This window comes from Aquila chrysaetos, chromosome 2, assembly GCF_900496995.4.
Source record: "Aquila chrysaetos chrysaetos chromosome 2, bAquChr1.4, whole genome shotgun sequence".
Lineage (NCBI taxonomy): Eukaryota > Metazoa > Chordata > Aves > Accipitriformes > Accipitridae > Aquila > Aquila chrysaetos.
Window position 1 is genome coordinate 71,066,097 of NC_044005.1, and position 20,835 is coordinate 71,086,931.

General features: G+C 40.2%; 2 protein-coding genes across 10 annotated transcripts in view; one reads left to right on the forward strand and one right to left on the reverse strand.

The window, feature by feature from the left end:
* The window catches only part of ORC3 (origin recognition complex subunit 3), a 39,809-nt gene extending 36,102 nt beyond the window's left edge, over positions 1 to 3,707 (reverse strand). For 2 of the 7 annotated variants that reach the window (XM_041118630.1, XM_030040320.2), the window contains exons 1-2: positions 3,439 to 3,700; positions 792 to 846 (exon numbers count right to left, since the gene is read on the reverse strand). In XM_041118630.1, the coding sequence (XP_040974564.1) occupies positions 792 to 846; positions 3,439 to 3,462 (79 nt within the window). In that variant the 5' untranslated portion in view covers positions 3,463 to 3,700. Of the gene's footprint in view, positions 1 to 791; positions 847 to 3,438 lie in introns of those variants that run through there. The other 5 variants (XM_030040311.2, XM_041118633.1, XM_030040348.2 and 2 more) reach the window with 5 other exon arrangements.
* A 29-nt stretch (positions 3,708 to 3,736) lies between these two features.
* The window catches only part of RARS2 (arginyl-tRNA synthetase 2, mitochondrial), a 40,607-nt gene continuing 23,508 nt past the window's right edge, over positions 3,737 to 20,835 (forward strand). Inside the window, exons 1-8 of one of the 3 annotated variants that reach the window (XM_030040359.2) lie at positions 3,737 to 3,853; positions 4,693 to 4,766; positions 5,369 to 5,474; positions 9,309 to 9,392; positions 12,754 to 12,851; positions 13,956 to 14,011; positions 15,553 to 15,636; positions 19,305 to 19,381. In XM_030040359.2, the coding sequence (XP_029896219.1) occupies positions 3,815 to 3,853; positions 4,693 to 4,766; positions 5,369 to 5,474; positions 9,309 to 9,392; positions 12,754 to 12,851; positions 13,956 to 14,011; positions 15,553 to 15,636; positions 19,305 to 19,381 (618 nt within the window). In that variant the 5' untranslated portion in view covers positions 3,737 to 3,814. Of the gene's footprint in view, positions 3,854 to 4,692; positions 4,767 to 5,368; positions 5,475 to 9,308; positions 9,393 to 12,751; positions 12,852 to 13,955; positions 14,012 to 15,552; positions 15,637 to 19,304; positions 19,382 to 20,835 lie in introns of those variants that run through there. The other 2 variants (XM_030040366.2, XM_041118645.1) reach the window with 2 other exon arrangements.

Sequence of the window (20,835 nt, forward strand, 5' to 3'; positions counted from 1 at the left end):
TCACAGAGGCACTACCACTATCGCTGACTGGCTCAGCCTTGGCCAGCAGCAGGTCCGTCTTAGAGCTGGCTGGTATCGGCTCTGTCGGACACAGGGGAAGGTTCTAGCAGCTTCTCACAGAAGCCACCCCTGTAACCACCCCCCACTACCAAAACCTTGCCACACAAAGCCAACACACCTGGCAATAAGAACAGTAAGTTTCCTGAGTCTCAAACAACAACTATTTAAGCAGCATTATTTGTGGCTCCAGTTAAGAGTCAGTCCTGTTCAGTCTTACTCAAATGACAAGAAACCTGTATACATAGCACACAGGCTGGAGAAGATATATATATAACAAATACTAGTGGACAGAAGCCATGGGATCTTCACAAATGGCTTTTCTTTCTTCTTTTCCTCAAGAAACTTAGGCAAACTACCCAGAATATGATGAGACTTAGGAATGGGATATCATTTCTGACTCCCATAGCTTAAAAGTGGCTCACTCAGACTCTTCAGGTAAATAGTTTGTCAGTCAGTAAACAATTTATGGTAGCATGGAAAGGAGTTCTCTTGTAAAAAAAAAAGTGCAAAGACAAAGATAGCTATACAGTCTTGATTGCTGGAGATGAAAAAAACATTTACACTAGCCAACAATTTGCTGGGGTTCCTCCAAAGAAATGAGTTTTCAGCAATATCGACATCAAGGAGCAACAAAAATACTCATGCAGCTATGAAAGAACTCAATTAGATGTGGTAAACCTTCCAGGATTAACCCTTTTCAAGCACAGAAATATATATCAAAATGCACTAACCTGTTTTCTGAGACACCCTTCTCTTCTTGGGACTTGGTTTAAAAACAAAGCAGCCCTAAAGAATAGCAAAAAAATAGAAACTTCAATATGAGCATCAATCTGACTGGCTCCTGAGGCTACTTTATTCTCCTTCAGTTTCAGTGCTCCATTAAACCAACAATTTGAACTGAATTACCAGCATCTTAAGGATATCAATTTGCATGTTGTCCCTTTATATCCCTGTTTCAAGCTGGAAAAACTAGTGGAAGCAGTATCCCAGCATATTTGGGAGGAACTTTTTCATCTTTCCACTATGTTCTTCAACTCAACCATCAACTAGAACAGCAGCAGATTCTTTAAATGTCTCATAACCTCCAACAGGTTTAGAATTAAGAGGAAACGATTCCCTGGGAACACATCATTAGAGTTTTCTCAGTACAGTTTCAGTTAAAAACAAAACAAAACAAAAAAAAAAGGAAGAGGCTGGGATGCATAGAAAAGGTGATCCAGAATAATGCAATGAGTATTATCAAGTCACTAACAAAAGCCAATGACATGCCCTAGCTACAGAAGACAAGTACATCCCAACTTGAAAAAGTAAAGATGGTTAGAAGCAGAATGGTTTGGAAAAGATTCAGATAAATAAAAACCCTGGCTCCAAGGAAGTCCTCCAGGTAGAAGTCATCTCCCAGTTAGATCTGATCCTTCACAAAGGAGAAGGAAATAAAACACAAGTATTAAGCTTTGAATTCTGGAAGACTTTTTCCATTTTCATCTAGAAAATCTGAAATTTCTTCCCCCATCCTCTCAAATAAAAACTCATTTCTTTTGAAGAGTTATAATGATTTCCTATATATCAGAAATCATATGAATTCCCCAACTCTCACTGTGAGGTTCTTGTGCTACAGCAAGGGGGAAGGAAACACACAAGTGTTCAATATAGATAAACAAGACTGATTCAATCCTACATCTCTCATACAAGCAAAGATTACTGAATTCAACCTAGGACAGTTCAGCCACTAGCACAAGAATGATCTAGTGAAAATAAAACTCCAGAGGTATGTTCAATTTTGATCTGTTGGGTGACTTTGGACATGTTATTTCCTTTCTTATACAAATAAGAAATTGCAGTAAACCACTGATAACGATATTGGCCTCCTCTAAAAAACAGCCTTACGAATTCCAGATACCTTCAGATACCTTCCATTTCACCATGCATATTAACAACCATCTAAAAACGGCTGGACAAAAGTTGTAGTTATTCTACAGACCCAAAATCACCCTGGAACAATTCCACTACAAAAAGCTATGCTACAGTCTTATTTATGCTGCAGTACACACAACGTGTCAGAACAGTAATTCATGAGAGCACAACTGGAATCGGCCAAAATAACTATAAATCATATATATAAAAGAAGAAACAATGCATACTTAATCAAATCAAACACAAGTATTATTTAATGCTTTACAAGCATTGGATTTCCCTACATCGCTCAATGTAGCAGAGACCAGAACATAAAATGGCAAAGAAGTATTACATACATGACACGGCAGGCAAGGTGGGTAGTGAAACATGTCCCCACAACTACTTAAAGGCAACAGCCATTTCTGAAAAGGAGATCCACTTGTTTTGGATTAAGTTTTAATTGTTTCAAAGTACTTCCCTCTACTCCTTAAAGTAGTAACCTGCACAGTGACTTCCACACCAAAGGATCACAGTTCAGTGAAAAACAATATAAGGGACGAGAGTCTTCCAATGATAAAACACATCCCTTCCTGCTGCGGACCACTGCTATTGTTGAGTACACGATCAGGCAAGACAGGAAATAAATTTAAGCTTAAAATGCAGCATTTTAAGTCTCACTACATACTAACACTCTGACGAATGCACTGTCCCTGCTGCCAACCCTGACTACAGGCCAGATAAAAGCTTTCAGCTCAGAAATATCAAGGTGATAATAGATATTTAACATTACGTGTGAGTGACACCACTTTTATTTTTATTTCTCCACTAAATTAGTTTTGGGGGAAGACGCAGTGAGTGTTTTAAAGTGGCAGCAAGCAATGCCAACAGACTTTAGCTGGAAGTGACAAAACCTACAGCCACAACACTACTGCTCAGTTCCAGGCGAGGTTTACATCGAGTACGAACGCTTTTTGCGTGCTAACAGGACAGAGGAGTAAGACAGGAGGGCTGACTGTTAAAAGGAAAAGTGCCTTGGGTAAAGCGGGACGGGGTGGGCGTCGGGGCAGGGATGAAGAGCCACCAAGGCTTGACGCGGGAAGGGAAGGACGAGACAGAATAGGGCGACTGGGAACCTGGGCGCAGGGGATGAGGGAGACGGCAGCGGGTGAAGCGAGGAAGAGGAGCAGAGGCAGGACGCGACAGGGAGGCAGGGCCCTTCTGCGGGTCAGTTCCTTCCCGCGCAACCGCGCTGTTCTCCTCAGGGGGCCCGGCAGCGACCGCTCAGTTCGGACGAAGCCCCCCGTCCCGCCGAGGCTTGCAAGGGGAGCAGCCAGCGCTTTGGGCACGCCGGCCCCGGTACGGGGCCTCGGGCCGCCCCCGCCGCCTCGGCAGGGCGGGAGGGAAACCCAGCGGCCGACCCGACCCGTCCCGCCCCCCCGCCCGCTCGGAGCGGCGGTTGGAGGGCGCCCCCTCCCCCCTCACCTTGGAGACGGAGCACGTGCTCATGTCGCCTCTCTCGCGCCCCAGGCCCCAGCGGTACCGGACAAACCGCCCCGCCGCCGCCGCCCGAGCCGGCTCTCGCGCACCCCGGGAACGCCGCTCCGGCCCCCTGCTTGTCGCTGAAACGCTCCAGCCCGACGCTCTCGCTTCGTCGCTCTTCCCCCCCTCCCCTGCACAGTGGGACAGCCCTCCGCCTCTGCGCACCTCCTCTGCGCAGACGGGAGGGTGAATGGGCTCTCCCACCCCCGTCCTGAGAATGGTACTACCCCCCCCCGCCCAGGGGGCGGGCAGAAAGGAGAAGTGAGGGCGGGGGGGAGAGGGAAGGGGCGGCCGCGACCTTCCGCCTGGCGGCGCAGCCATGGCAGCCTGTTCCTTTCGGAGGAGCATCGCTTCCCAGGTACGGCGCTCCCTCCCGCAGCTTGCGTGGAGGAGGGGCGCGCCATAACCGAGACGTCCCCTTAGCTCCTTCACCCAGACACCGCCCCCCCCCGGGGGCATCTTACAGTGGGTCCGGCCCGTTGCCAAGGGGCTCGGTGCGGGCTTCCCTGTCCCGCCCCTCTCTGGCGGCCGGACGGGAGCGCGCTCGAGCGTCTCCCGCGGCCCCCCCCCCTCGCGCGGGGACGGCGGTTGGTGGCGCGCGCGGGGGCGGCCGGTGAGGGAGGGGTGCCCCTCCCCCGCCGGCCGTTGGCGGGAGGTCTGACAGGACGGCGGTCCCCGCACCGTCCCTCACACCACCGGCCCCGCACCAGGCGTGCAGGTTTCTTCCCGCCCCCCCTCCCCGCAGGCTTTAAGCCCGTGAGCGGTTACATCGGGAGACCCTTCATCTTGGCAAGAAGCCAGCCCTTCGCAGCTTGTTAGAGAGGCCCTCGCGTGGTGTGGGACTCCTTGTCCCCCGCTCGCGAGGTGCGGGATAAGCTAAGGGAGGTGTAGCGACTAGGTCAGTCGATAGAGGCATGCCAGGGTTTGAGGGGATCCTTCCGGGGGGAGGGAAAGACGCTATACGTGGTGTTTTGTCTTGCTAAGGCTCCTTTAACACTTCTAGGGTTTGTATTGCATATTTTTTTTATTGCTTATAATAGTTAATAAGTATTTGCTTTTTTACCTGGGTTGAAATTTGCTTTCAGACATAAATGATGCATATCCCTCCCCCCTCTGCCCCCGAGTATTTAAACAGGGAGCAGTATTTTTCCTGGCTCTTTTTTGCTTAAGACAATTTGTTCTTTATTTCAAATATAGCTTTCAAAGGTTTTGGATCTGCCACCAGAAAATTTAATAAAGTCCATATCTGCAGTTCCTGTCTCCAAAAAACGGTAGTGTTTACCTTTTATCTTACAATGTTATGTCATTTTATTATTTTCTGTTGTGCTTATTATTGCAAGAGCTTAACAGGACTTTAGGGGAAAAGAAATGCAGGAAAAACAAACCTAAGCTAATATACCAATCCGATTATAATAAGATACCTAAATCTAATTAAATTGCTGTATTTTTTCAAGCAAGCTCAAAACAAATATAATTGCTTAAAAAGCTGTACAAATTATAGGCAGTGCTTGAGTGGCACGTGTTTCTGCATTAATAATCTGTATGTGAAACTGCTTAGAACCAATATTAAGTTATCATGGATTTTTTTTCAGTGTCCTGCTCGAGAGTAGTAATGATGTTAACAAGTAAATTACATTTATTCATGAGCACAATTTTTGTTCTGAAATGGTGTTCTTGCCATATCTACTTTCTGATTTTATTAGAGCGATAGTAATATTTGGCCTTCTATTGCAGCTTTCTAAACATAGTGAACTTTCAGGTATCTGTGACTGGGTTACACTTGGCATGTGCAGAGTCAGCTTGGATCTGCCAAATCCACCCATCAATTCAACAGGGTTTTTTTCCTGATTTTCGTGTGTTCTATTTTTTTCAGGCATGTTGCTGATTTCCAGCTTTCCATTGCTTCTGTAACAGAAGACAGTTCTAGTGATTGCTTAGCACAAGACCTTCATCTTCAGGCTCAGAAGCTAGCTGAAAGGGTATGCTAATGCATTAATCATATGTTTATGCAATAACGAACTTACAGACTAGAGGTGTAACAGGCATCATAAGGTAAATAGTATTCTTTCTCCAAGCATCTGCTTCGGTCAGAGCAGTAGTGACTGCACCAAGTGTAATTGTACACAGAATCTTCACAGGGGATTGGAGAAGCAGTTTTAGTTAAGGTTCTTGTGAAATTATTGTTTTCAAATAGTTTGAGAGTAAATAATATTTGTGAAGTTAGGAGGGTATCTGAAGGGTATGCCATGGTCTGTACTGTTGTCCAACACTTGAGGAAGAAATTGAGTATGCAGTGGCTTGGAAAACCAAAGACCGCAAAATCCAGCACTAGAATGGCAATGGATAAACTTAGCCTGCGGGACGAACAGGCCAGACTTTCAAATCCCTAACTACTCGAAATTGAAGTTTCTTAGAACAGCAATTTTTTCAGGTGTGTTAGTCTGGGAAATGACAGTAGCTGAGGTGTTAAGACTAACTACAGTATAAAAACAAAGCAGCATGCAAAACAATGTCTACAGAAGTGACACAAATCTTGAAGGAAGGGAAGGAAATAAAAATTTGGAGAAGTTGGCATGCATAAAGTTGAACAAAAGTGGGATCAGAAAGGTGACGCTGAGGTTTGAGGGATCATTTGAGCTGAAAAAAATAATTTACAATCTAAAAATGTGTTGCTGATGCCAATGCAGAGGAGTATAAACTAGGAAATTGTGGCAAAGTTAGTTGCAAAGAGGAGCTAGATCGAATAATGAAAGTGGAAGCAATTCTTGATCTGCATCAGAAGGAGCAAGCTTGAGAAGTTGGGTTGCTATTATGATCAGGCGTTAAAAAGGACAAATAAAAAGTTGTAATACTGTTGAGAAGCTAAACTATTTCTCCATGTCATTCTTCATTGCTGAGATCTTGAAGAGATCCATATCTTGGACCCATTCTTGTAACAGATGAATATTCTGACTTAGGTGAAAGAATAACTGATAGCGCACAGATGTACAACCAAAAGTTCTGAAACAACTTAAAGATGATCTAGAACCATAAAATAATTCAGGTTGGAAAGGACCTCAGGAAGTCATCTGTTCCCATCTCCTCCTCAGTGCAGGTTGTTGAGGGGTTTTGGATGAGGTTGCTGAGGACATTTGAAATCCTATCAGGTGTTGAAAGCCTCCAAGGATTTGACAGCCTCCCTGGGCAATCTGTTTCAATCACTGTAATGTCACGGTAACAGTTCTTTTCCTTGTGTCTGGTCTGTCACTTTAAAAACAGCTGCTGTTCCCAGAGTTTAGAAAGCTGCAAATTGTCTCTTTCCTTTATTGTTTGTGGCTCATTAAATACACCTGGGACACTTAGCCCCACATCTTTATGTGGAAGAGCAATTGTAACAGTAAAGAAGAACAGACCATCAACATAAGCCCCAAAACTGAATGGACCATGCTAGTTAGACAAAGGAAAAAAAATTCCATTAATCTCTTAGGAACGTTTTTTGTTGGGTAGTGAATAAAGGAGATGCATTTAGTATAATTTGTTTAGACTGGTCATGTCATCCACAAAGAAGGTAAGCAGTGTAGAAATTAGCAAAATATGACCACATATGAAAAACTAGCAGAGAGACAGAAAAATGTAGGCAGATATCAGTTTTTGTCATGATAAACTGTTGATGCAGTGCTTCAAGGTTCAACAGCATGTTCTTAGCCACTTCTGAGGAACTAGGTCACCGTATTTGAAATACAGATATTTAGGTTAGGCAGAAGAGATGGAAATTTTTCTCGTTGACTAAAATAGCCTAAATAATAAGGCAATGTGATACTAAATGAAACATAATGTGCTCTGATGTGCTGAGAATTGTCTGTCAGAAAGGTCAGAACTGTCTTGTTTCCACGGGCTTTTGATTTCATGTGGCTGGCTGATGCTTGTTTCATCTTCAGACTGTTAGTTCTTTGCGGAGGGGGCATTGTGTTATGGGGGTTTTATGCCTCTGTACAGCATAATGGCATTCTGGTCCAAGCCTTAGGCATGGGGAGATCTGGTTACTAAAGAACCACAGGGCACTTGGAAGAGAGGTTGTTAAAGCTATGGAGAGGCCAAATCAGCACTCATATTAAAGAGAGATAAAAACCCCTGAGATGACAAATGACAGATTATGTAGAAAATGTTTAGCAGAACAAATGGTATGGACAAAGTCCGGTGGGAATTTCTGTTTTGTCTCTGCCCCATAAGTAAAAGGGACCTTTCGTAAAATGGTAAGGTGGGAAATTCAGAGTCAATACAAGAAATATTTTTTCATGTAGCTTGTGAATAAACATTGGAATTTGTTGTTACCAGAGCTTGTGAAGTTTAAAGAACTTCAAGGTTAACCATGATTTCATCTCCTGGTTAAGTTAGTGTCTAAGCTGGAGACCTAGCATGGGGGTAGAATTTCTTCTTCATGCTGATGAGCTTCAGTAGAAATGTATAGCTTGCCTCTCTCAAAGATATTAACCAAGTGATAAAGTGATTGTGTCATCTTTTGTATGCTTTCCATCCATCTTTTTTTTTTTTTTTTGAGACAATTTCTTGGCTATGAAAGACAGCTAGTTTAATAAGAAACTCTCAAACCTAAGAGGTTGAGATCCAAAACTCTCAGCCTGTGAAGAGACCAAAATTTGTGTAAAGAGGAGGTTGACATTAGGGGTTGGGTGCCAAAATATTCTTTATGGGTTCAGAATTTTCAAAACATGTGCCTTATGGAAGTTGTAAATGAAATTTTTTAATAAATTGGCCTTTAACGTCTTTATTTTGTATCACTGCTTACTGCAGAACATTGTCATTAAAGTAAGAAACTTCAAGAAATGGCAGTCCAAAACTTCTGTCTCAGGTTTTCTTTAAGATATTGATATTGATTTTTTTCTTTTTTTTTTTTTTTTTTTTATTTAAGTGCCGTCAGGTACTGTGTAAGTTGTCAAATGTGTCTCAGCTTTTGTGTGTACAAAGAGATCAACTACTGCTCCCAGTCAAAATAAAACACAGACATGCAGGGGCTGAAGTAAAATATACGTGTGACATTTCAGGCTGAGTTACATTCAGAGCTATTAAGCATGGATTGGAAATAATAAAATCATCCCTTTTCCAACAGGACTGATTAAATGATTGTCCTGGTTTCAGCTGGGATAGAGTTAATTGTCTTCCTAGTAGCTGGTACTGGTGCTGTGTTTTGAGTTGAGTATGCGAAGAATGTTGATAACACACTGATGTTTTCAGTTGTTGCTAAGTAGTGTTTAGTCTAAAGTCAAGGATTTTTCAGCTTCTCATGCCCAGCCAGCAAGAAAGCTGGAGGGGCACAAGAAGTTGGCACAGGACACAGCCAGGGCAGCTGACCCAAACGGGGTATTCCATACCATGGGATGTCACATCTAGTGTATAAACTGGGGGGGAGTGGGGGGGGGGGGAATCAACGCTCGGGGACTAGCTGGGTGTCGATCGGCGGGGTGGTGAGCAATTGCACTGTGCATCATTTGTACATTCCAATCCTTTCATTATTGCTGTTGTCATTTTATTAGTGTTATCATTATCATTAGTTTCTTCTTTTCTGTTCTATTAAACCGTTCTTATCTCAACCCACGAGTTTTACTTCTTTTCCCGATTTTCTCCCCCATCCCACTGGGTGTGGGGAGTGAGTGAGCGGCTGCGCCGTGCTTAGTTGCTGGCTGGGGTTAAACCATGACAATGATCCATTTGTGATTGCTTCAAACCAATAAATAATATTTAATGTTTATAGTGGATTGAATTAGAGTTTTCCAGTTTACCTGTTTTCATGTAGTTTCTGTTCTGTTTTGTTTTTTTAGCTGAAGTGTGATGCTGTAGTGAGAGAAATCAGCGCTGGTCCAGGAACAGTGAACTTTACGATAAACAGGGAATTATTAGCAAAGGTGAGCATTATGTTTCAGGTGCATTAAGGTAAAAATAAATTCCTCAATATAATGCTATAGAATACTTACTGTTGTCTTAGAAAGGTATTTTCTATGTAAAACTGTCTTTTATTCTCCTCGAGGATCCCTGTTGCTGATTTGTTATGTAGGCCTAGAATTTGGAATGAGGCTCACAAATGTTTATCCTTATGAGGAAACAATGTATCTACCATTCACTGATAATCATAACTCCTCTTTTTCCTTTCTACTTTAAAAGGCAGGTTTGGCATCTGCTTTGAGCTTCTACAGTATAAAACTCAAAAGTTTTGATCTTGCATATAAAGACCCTTGTTTAAAATGGAAAAGGATGGTGAAAAGATACCTGAAATAAAAGTATTTGATAGCAGATATATCATTACATACTTTGCTAAAAAAAAAAAAAAAAAAAAAAAAAAGGGAAGATGTATTCTTCAAAGTCCAATGCCTGACTGAAATGGAAAGCTTCGTTTGTTAAACCAGTAACTTAATGAAACGAGGATACTGCTCAGTCTGTAAGAGTAGTGTCTCACTTGTACTCTGGATTGTTTGCAAGAGCTTCATAAAGATAAGTGGATGGCTGGTACTGTTAGACTGGGAACTGAATGAAAGCTTTGCTAAGCCAGTTCAACTAACTTGTGGAGCGAGCTACATTGTGTTGTTGATCATGGTCTTAATCTATAGGCTTAGCAACTCTTGTGGAAAATGATACTGTGGTCTTAGAAAATAAACTACATGTGAATTAGGGGCAAGAAATCAGGTCTTACCTAATACTCGTGAAGCCCTCTTCCCATCAGGACTTCCACTGAGTCCCTTAGGCTTGTAATCCTCTTTTGCTGAATGGTTAGACCCTTTCTTCTTGTGAATTGCTAATGCTTAGGCATGCCTATCAATCAGTTGTTTTATCCCTTTAATTTTTCATTAGCTATTTATAATCAATCTATGTTGATAAGAACAGAGCAGCTGACTATTCACTGAAAGAGTAGTTTCAGTGGTAAGTTTTATTTATGGACAGGATTTCACAAGATGCTTTATTTGTAGGTATTCTAGTGAGTTTAATGATTCAAGCAAAACTATGTGTCTGGCCTAGTAGAGTTTTGCTGGAAAAAATGTGGAATTAGGACATGTAATTTTGCATTATGTCACTGAGGAGAGAGGAGGAGATAAAACCTAGCTGTAACTTTCACTGATAAGGAGACTAGGTCTACGGGTAAGTTTGACAATTTGTGTGTATATCTAGCTTCCCTTCTTAGGTGCCATAATAAGAACAGAATTAATGTTTTTTCTACAGGTGCCGTTCCTTTTTTTTTTTTTTTTTTTTAATTTATTGAATATCTATTGCGGAAGAATTTTAAAGTGATTTTTGGAGGGGAAAAAAAGAAAAGTTTCCATTGAATTAAGCGAGATGTCCACTTTCATTCACATTGTTAAAGGCCTCTTATCTTCAGGAAGTTTGTTCAATACATACAGCTTCATATATTAGGTTTTGTAGTGTATTGGCATCTGAGTGGCAAATGGGAGTATGTAGGGTATGTACAGGGACTTACCTTGCTGTATGAATGCATTACTGATAATATAGTCAGCAGAGGATTCCTCTTCCCACAAACTGTGTTCAAGCTGTTGAGTAAATATTTTAAAGCGTTTTACACAGTCTCTGTACTTTCAAACTAGACACACTTTTGTAGGGACCATTCACAGTGTCCTTACAGAGTTGCAGGTGGGGGAAGAGAAGAAGGGGTGTTTGGACACATGAGGATTGAGTAGTTGGGTTTCTTTGGCACTAAAGGAGTACAAAGCAGCTGACTTTTGGTGCCTAGAAAAACCTAGCAGTTTTAGTAGAACATGAACATATTAGTTGTTCCTGTTACAGACTTAAGTTGAAGTGACTCGGTAGTTCTGAGGAGGCTTAAATTCTTGCAGAAATCTCCTGTTTTTCTGCTTCCCCATTGTATATACATGCTGTCTTCCAACAGCAAAGGAAAAGAACATTAGGCAGATACTATTCCTAAAAAGGATTAATGAAGAAATACAGTGGACAGTGATGTAAAGTAACTGGAAGAAGGTAGAAACATTAATCTGCCTCATGTTCTAGGGTTAACAATGGAAGCAGTTTAAATTTATACAACCAAAATTAGAAATAGCTAAGCCTCTTTTGTCTCTGTCACTTAAACCACTGGCTGATGTTTAAATATACTGTTAGAGTTATGAGTGACCAAACCTTCCATGAGCTGTTGTTGCAGTCTACCTGCAGTGAACCGATGGAGAGGATTCTGTAGTAGTAGTTTTGTCTCTTAAATTGGCTTTAGTTATAATCATGAAGACTAGAACTCCTGTACTTTTGTGTGAGATTTCCTGAAGCGAATGAAATGGGTTCATGTGCTATTCAGGTAACCTGCATATGTGTGATAATGCTCATGCAGTTGGAGCTCATTGGATTTTTTGTAGGCTCTCAGTCACAAGCAGTGTGTGGAAGGTCTGCTGTGTCCCAAAGGGTTGGACCTACGTGATCTGGCTGTGCCGTGCACAGTGGGTGTCCCCTGTGTATTATACCTTCGCAAAACTCTTGGATATAGGACAGGACTCCTAGGAATTCAGAGAAATGGCCAAGCACTTCAAAGTGTGCCTAGATAAGATGTATTCATGGGAAGAGGATGCTTTTGAGGAAGCTCAGAGGTATGCTGTGTAGCTTTTTTTATTAATTATAAATAATAAAAAACCTGCTGAGAACATGTAACTGCACAATGAGGTAAATTCTCTAGTGAAGTCTACTGCTCATAAGCTCTCCCACTTTTTCATCCCAATCTATGGTCTAGTTCTACAAGGTACTTTTTATTTTAAAATGTTACCTGAATTAGGATGGATGAGGGTCCTGGTTAGCGTAAGGTAACACCCCTATTTACTTGAGAACTCCCTCATTTTACATGAGGTCACTGTTCTACCCATGTGCTTAGACTGAGTTTCCTTTCCTGTCTACCAGTTACCCCCAGCTTACTCTCTTGCTCTTTCATTTTATGTAACTAAACAATGATTTTAGTGAAAAACTAGGCTTTCCACTTCCTTTTAAGTTGTCACCAAATTCAGCCTTGATTTCCACAAAAAAATCTGCCTATAATTTCTCTAACTTTTTAAATTGATCAGATACAGCTTTCAAAAGTTAATGGCATTTTCATCTGTATGTGAGATCTTGTTTGCTTGGCAGACCAGCCATCTAATTGCTAATGTGAATAAAGGCTATGGGATCAGTCTCTTGTGTGATTGGTAAACAGTTTTGATGATCATGCTTTCTGGTTTTGAAACATATTTTCCTTTTTTTTTAATTTTATTTTTTGTCTTCCTTGTGGTTTAGACTGTGTTGCAGCAGGTGTTGAAAGATGGCTCACAATATGGAGTAAAAAGTGAACTTTTCTCTACAGTGCCTAGACAAAAGGCAGTGATTGAGTTCAGGTAAGCACATACGATGAGTCCTTTGAGAAAATAGCCTTGTCTGCTGATTGATATTTTGCTGATTGATATTCATTGCTGCAATGTATGATGCCTGTGAAGTTAAACCATATTTACAGTGTTATGTTCAGCTGTATTTGATACTCTGATATATTTGCCAAGTAGAATATAAGTTCTATTTAGGGAATTGAGGCTTTTTCCCAGACTATATTCTTGGAATTTATAGAGTTCATGCCTCATACTGCCCTCCACTAAGAATATTCTCATTTAGTGCATAATAGCATTCAGTTTTTAAGTAGGCTTCTTTTATTTTGTTATCAAGAAACATGATCTGAATTTTCAGCCACTAACCCATTTCTTTTTTCACCTTAATACCTTCCTCCCTGACTTGCTAAAGCAGCCAGGCATTTGTCTTGCTAAATCTTCTCAGTTGCTGGCCCTAAAATTTCTGTCCAGTGCAATTTTTGGTTATGGTCACCTGCTCATGGAATGAAAAGTGGCTGACTGAGATCTCTTCATGTATAAATATTTTTGTTCACTTATACTCCCTCTGCAGGCTTCCATAGTCATGGAAAGTAAGCATTTGGCTTTAATTTGGAGGATTAATTTTCACAGCTGAACTTCCATTTTATTATCAGAGGCAAAAAATTGTGGGTACGGGGCGGGTTTTGGGCGGGGCATGGTTGGTAGAATAAGATGTGATTTTAGTTACTGATTCTTGTACACAAGGTCCCCTGTCCTAGTATCAGATTTATCTCTAATAAAGGTATGAGGAGAATGATCCGTATGTCCAAAACATGTAAAAAGTGAGAAGGTAGTTTAAGTCCTTTGTCACTCGTGTAGTTGGGTTTTGGGGGATTCTTTGTTGTGGCGTTTTTGTGGCTTCTTTTTCCCTGTAACACTGGCTGTTAACTGATACTGGAAGAAAAGCTGGTTGGATAGAAAAGTTTGCTGACTAGAACAGAAGCTAATCAGGGAATTTTAAGGAAAAATTGAAAATGGTGGTTTTATTTCAATTCTGCTATATGCATGAGTTGAATTCTTTTGACTTGGTGATCTGGCAGTTTTGTACATTGAATAAACATTATTTGTGAAATTTTGTTACAGCTCCCCTAATATTGCCAAAAAGTTTCACGTAGGACATTTGCGTTCCACAATAGTAGGTAAGTATGCATTTAACTGCTTCCTAAAAGGGCTTCTTTGTCTTCCTGTTTCACTTGACAGGGGATCACTGCTAACCTTTCACTCTTCTAGTGGAGTGGCCGTGTCAGGCTCGACTTGCTAATTAAAAACCTTTTGCTCATTATGCAGTGAAGAAAAGAGCATGGTGTGTTGCTGGCAGATTTATTAAGTCACACGTAATATAGTTTTATGACTGTGAACATTAAATGAAGTAGTCTAAAATTGTTCTACAGAGACACCCAGGGCAGTTTTCATTGAGGTGTTATGAGAGTCCTTTGAATTTTAAATTTCCAATTTGCACTGGACTGCACAGCAGTCAGATAATTATGTCTTGGTGGCTGTCTTGCAAAAAGGTTGCTTTTATATGTTAATTACTTTATGCCAGTATTACTAACAGTTGCTGTAATTTGTAATGGAATAATTAATAAGTTTATTGTGCAGTACTCTAATGGCATATGGAAAACATTATTTCTCCCTTCTTTCCCTCTCTCACAATAAAAACTAGTAGGTTATTACCAGAAGATCCTACAGCATCTGTGCAGCTAATAATGTATTAGGTTTTAATTATATTTAATGTGTCATCTATAATTATTAATTACATAAAGTTAAAAATTCTGCCTCTTCATGGACTGATAGTTGAGTGAAATTATGTATTTTGGGGTCTTTATGTTCCATTTCTGGACCCTTTGCTATAGAAAAAAACCACTTTCAAAAATAGTTCTGTAGATCAATGTTTTCCAATAGCAAGAGAATGACTTGACTGCAGAGAATGCAATTGAAAGTAATTGCAAGCTATAATATGGTGTTGTAGTAACAGAAGAAGAGGAAGCTTTCTGCATCCTTTTACATCAGTTTTGTAATCAAAAGGTACCCTTGAAGCACAGGAAAATAGAGAAAGGGATGCGGGTATTTCTTCTTTGTAATTCTCTGGTTGTAGCTAAGCTCAAGAGAAAGATGAAGGGTTCTTTTTGTAATAACAGTTAGAACCAAGACATGCTTATATGATATGGTAAATTTGGAGCATATCAGACACAGTGTGTTAAGTGCAGAGCTCAGTACTGCTCCAGCAGTATATAGAGATTCAGGACTTGATGTTCTCAATTTAACATCACAGTAACAGCTGTGAATTTTGAGTACTTGCATAACCTCCTGATGCGAGGTTGCCTGACTGTGACAGGAATTATGTATACTGCCACATATTTGTGAGAATACAAGAAGACTTTAAAAAGTGTTTTTCGTGTTCCAATACTTCAGAGTATGTGCATGCACATACATGTGTGTGTTTTTGTCAGTGTTGTATGAGACACTTTAGGGCACCTGTCAAATGCACGGCCTTTCTTTTCCTGCTCAGAATACTACTGCTTTTAGTTGTGAAGTATTTTAGCAAATTCTATGGAGTAGTTAATCTGATTGCTTTTCCTCTTCATTATGAATACAGATCATACAGAAACAGAAAACTGTTTTGTTGGGATGAGAGACTACCTACAACTGAATAATAATACCAATTTTGTTTCCTTTCCAGGGAATTTTATAGCAAATCTCAAAGTTGCACTGGGACATGAAGTAATAAGAATAAATTACCTTGGTGACTGGGGAATGCAGTTTGGTATGTTTTAATATTTGTTTCTCTTGTTCCCTTTTCTACTGTATAATATGGTCTAGGTTTCCAGCTTCAGTTTTTGCAGGCCTATTGGATTCACTCTGGGCTCATAAAGAGTAATATTGTGTTTCCATGCATGTAATGTGTAGTTAATCTCCTTAAAATATGAACAAAACAATCCAGACTGATTCATCAGCAGTTTGACATATACTGCTGTAAAAGAAACAACAGTCCCTCTGTCCCTCAGTAGCTCCTCTCTCAGATTACGTATGTGTAATCTGGGGTTTATTTTTAAAGGGCAGTATCAATATTTTCTGAGTGTGCTGGTTACACATTTGGAGCTCTCATAGCTGAACAAACTTCTGTTGCTGCCTCCAGACAAAATGCATACATATTTCCATAGCTGTTGCATGTCTACTGTGATACTGTCTTCCTTATTCAGATTTTGCACGTGTAACAGTTGCGGGAGAGTAAGCTTGCTAACTTACCTATGCCACACCTGTACACACAACAATAGAATAATTGTAACAAAATGTATATTTTATATTTGGTTATCTTTGTGTGTGTTTGTATGTTTTCTTTGTCTGTGTGTTTGTTCCCTCTGGAAGCTGGTTCATTATTCATAGAGCATAAATAACTTCCACAGCAACTGTGTTTTGGCAGGGTGAAGCCCAGAGAGTGTATCTTCAAAGATAGCCCAAGGCTTCCCCAAAAATACTCAGTTTCCCTTTAAAATGTAGCAAAAGAAAGTTGTATAGGTGGAGAATGTGCAAGTGAATAGGCCCTAGAAGACTTATCAATCTTGCATGCATGTGTGTTTGCATGCACACACATACACACTCCTACCTCTTCTGAAATGTCCATCAGATAAGTCAGGACTGAAAAATCCTCTCATGTGCAGCCTAGCATGGCTTGATATTTATTCCTTGACCAGAGATCATTTATGTCCAATTGCTGGATCTGTAAATAACCCTCTTATATGGCAGTTGACCCATCCATAGGATTCACAACTTTGTTGATTTCTGTTGTTAATCTTGCATTTGAAATTGATCCATATTCTCCTCTCCTTTTTTAATTCCCCCCAAAAGCTGTTTTTCACATATTTTTAGGCATTTAAAAAGAGGCAATCATGCCCACTTCCTCGTTATTGAAAGCTGGTACACCTGTGAAAACTATAAAACTCCCCCACATCTTTTGCAGTAGGTTCTAAAAACAGTGTCTGTATATTTATTTTTAAATGGCAAACACAAAGTGCAATGTCTATTAAGCAGTCACTTTTGCTCATTCCAGCCCTTATGCTGCCCTCTTCAGTGGCATTGGTACTTCTGTTTATGGGAATATCAATGAATCAACTTTACGAACAGAGCTGGATTAAAAACTTAGCATAAATACCCTACTTCTACTCCATTTATGTATTCAGATACAGCAGTGTAGATAACATAACTAAAATATATTCAGTTTTACCCCTTCTCCTTATAGAGTAAATTCCTGGGGTTTAGGCAGTTGAATATAATATTCTTATGACTGTGAGAGCAGTAATAGAATATTTTTTTCCTTTCTTAAATTATTTCCTTTGCAGCTTATCTTTCCTGACCCTGTTTCTGATGAAACAGTTTATAGCAGAGCTTTGCTTCACTTAGGATTTGTTTCATAGGAATTGAATATCGATTGAGTTCACCTAAAATTCAATAAATTTCATAATTGCATATTTAATTAATTTTTGCCCCTTAGACATAATTTTGCCACTATGCTATTGTATAATGAATGTGGCAATGACAATTAAGCAATGAAATGTAATGTGGTTAAAGGGCTTCTCAGCTGACCTCATTCACTCTGTCTTTGAAGATACTAAATTGTACTCCTAAGTCTGAATATCAGGAATTTTTTGTGTTTTAATACAAAGTTTCCTGAAAGTATGAGGATCACAATGCCTGTTACTTACATGTGTACCTGTTGTCCAGCACACAACTGTTAGAATCATGCTTTTGACCTAGCAATTCTAACTGTTTCTTTCAAAATGGGTGCTCCTCTCTTTATTTGGGCTGGCTCAGCTCAAGTATATGACAGGTTTTATAACAAATAATACAATCATGCTTCATAAAATTATAGCATAGGAATATTACTATAATGGTCCTTTTCCAGAAGCAGTGCTATAATTAACAATCTGTCAGCATTTCTATTATAACTGCTATTGTCAGAGGCTTTAAAATGTAATAATTGAAAACATATTTTGCTGAAACATGGCAGAGAAGTCCTCAACCTCTAGGCAGTTTTGGGGCAGGTTTCTTAAGGTAACAAAACACATGCAGTCACACTGTCCATCTGTCTTCCTGTCACTCTGCTCCTAATAAATTTTGAACCCATTGGCCAACTTCAGCCAGACCTGACAAAGAAAAATGCTTCCACGAGAACAAATTTCTTTTGGTATTGTGACAGTTGGCAGCCGAGTAGGGATAGAAATACAATGTAGTGCCCTCTGGGAGAGAAAGTTAACTTCTGTGTTTAGCCTGCCAGCTAACCAGTCAGCACATCTAAGTCGGAATCAGTCCCAACACATGCTCCATCTTGCCAATAATTGGTGAGTGTAACAAGGGCTGGGGATAGTTTGGGGAAGACAGAAACATGTGAAAGGATATGTTTGGGTTGAATAAAAACTGGCAGTCTTGCTGGGGGTGGCAGCCTTGAAAGGTGGAATGTGTAGGTACACTAATATCTAAGAGGGATCATTATGAAATCAAGCTCTGATTGCTCATAGAACAAGCTTCCTTAAAGCAACTCACTTTCAATAGACTTAGACTAATTTTACTTCCTAAACTCTAACTTGTTTTTCTTACCAAAATCTGCCATGGCTTCTACTGCACTCAGTGTTTCCAAGAGGGAAGTTACTGAGACAGTGCTATTTGTTCAGTTGCAGAGGGTTTTTCAAAGGGATACCTGCATACCTATTCTTCAGATGCTGTCTTCACTTCAGTCCTGGTCCTCGTCAGCTCAGAAGAATGAGATGGCCTTAAAAGCAGCCTCAGAAAATCTTAAGAGGCTGCAGGGTTAATACTGCTAGATTACTGAATGAGTTAATGGGCTCTTTTGATTTAGACAAAAAGATTGGGATTTGGATCTTGCCCTTTCAGATGGCTTTTGGAAAGTGCTGAAGCCAAATTGGATACATGAAAAAAGCTGCACATTCTCAGCATGCAACAAAAAATTCCCTTGAAAATATTACATGAGTGCTATGTGGAATACCGTATTGTGTCCCAGTTTCTATTGTCCTTGAAATAATAATACTGTTAAGGGAAGAAGCAAAACAAGGAGTTTTGAGCATGTTCTTTTACTGGACAGTTTCCACTGTGTGGCTTCTCATTTACAGCTGGTTGCTGTGTAAAAGATAATTTTCTCTACAAGTCCAGAAACACAAATTCCATTTATGAGGAATTGAAAAACCAACATACTATTCCTTACTAGTTTCTAGCTATTATAGTTTTGGTAATTTTCATGCAGTGGAATAGTAGGTTATACTTTTGATTTGTTTTTGTAGCGTACACCATTATGTTGTTTAAAAATGTAAGGCATTTCTTTTATTACATACAATGTTAAGACTAGACTTGCTTATGAAAACAACTTAACAAAACAATATACTCTGGGCTGTTGTCTAACTCTGTATTTAATTGTTATTCAAGGCTTATTGGGTGTTGGTTTCCAACATTTTGGCAATAAAGAAAAGCTAAAATCCAGTCCTTTACAACACCTTTTTGAGGTAAGTTCATAGAAGACCAACTGTGGACTTCAGAGGACAGTCCATTTAACTTAGCTGTCAATTTTGTACAGAATGGTATGTCTGCAGGGTCATGATGAGACTCATTTTGGATTTAAATGACCTTGCCTGAAGGACCAGTGCTAGCCTGGGCCACGGCAGCGGAGACAGTTCTCACAAAGCAATGGCAGCAGAAACAGGTTTCATTAGGCTGAAAAATACGCCCCATAAGGGAGGTAATCACATGGATACTTAGGTTGCATTGATTGCTGCTACCACCACAGCCGATAGCAGCTATCTTAACTGGGCATAGGTGACCACTGAGCTCACTGTGGTAACTGCAGTGGAAATGGTGTCTTGCATCTAATGCTGTAGTACATTGGTTACCAAAGTTGTGAAAAGGAAGTGGCATGTATGGTGTAAAAATCCTTTTGTTGCTAGTATTTTTAGAATAAGTGATATTTAATTTACATTGCTCAATACACAGATCACTGTGGTTGGTGAAAAGGATCTTTAAAGTGTTTTGTATCTAATATGGAGGCTTAGCATATATAGGTAAGGAGGAGTGATCGTCACTTTCCATAATACTATTCTGGCTCTGCAGAATGCTCTTCTTTCTTCCAAGAGTGTGAAAGAGCCAGGAGCATTAGAAGGTGTTGTTTCTGCTGACAGGCATTCAGGAAGTGCCTTTCAACAGTAGGGGAGGCTGTTTTGTTGCAGGAGGTTACCCTCTCAGGTGCGCACCAGCATGGTGGAAGTGGTATAGATTGCATTTCTGTGTGTCAGGGACAAAATTGACTCAGTGGACTGTCCAGGTTAGCCGTAACAACTGAGATAGTTTAACAAGTCTTGCGTTTCTAGGACTGATATGGTTTTGATTGTTGGTTTGCTCCATCCAAATATGCCTAATATCATCTGAGTTATTATTTATTTCTTCCTCTTTAGCAATTCCTCTGTCACTTCTTGTTTATACAGTGCAATGAGCAAAAAAGGTTTCCATCTATCTTTTGATACTTGTAAATGATCTTTGGTTGACAACCGTGCTGTACATAATAAGAGAACGTGAGTTACGTACTTACCTATGCAAATCCAACAGCCATGAGGATAAGTGGACAAAATTTTCTGAATGGCTAATGTTTAAGTCTTCATCCTTTGAAAGAAAGATCTTATGTGTTAATGGGGCTTTGTCAGGGTTCTTGTGTAGCACTGTCAAGTGTTCTCTTATTACAAAGCTGAGCTGTGCTTCACCCTGAGCTGGATATGGGAACTATTGCTAATGCCGGTGTCCGGACAATATGTCACAGGGTAACTGTTTTGCATAAATCTGTTTACTGGCAAAGGAACAAACTGTGTTTGAATACTTACTCTACAGCTGAATACATATTAGGCAAATTGTTATGTGGCAGAGTAGCTCCTTCTGAGTTTGCCAGCTTCTTTGACATAGATAAATTTTGTTC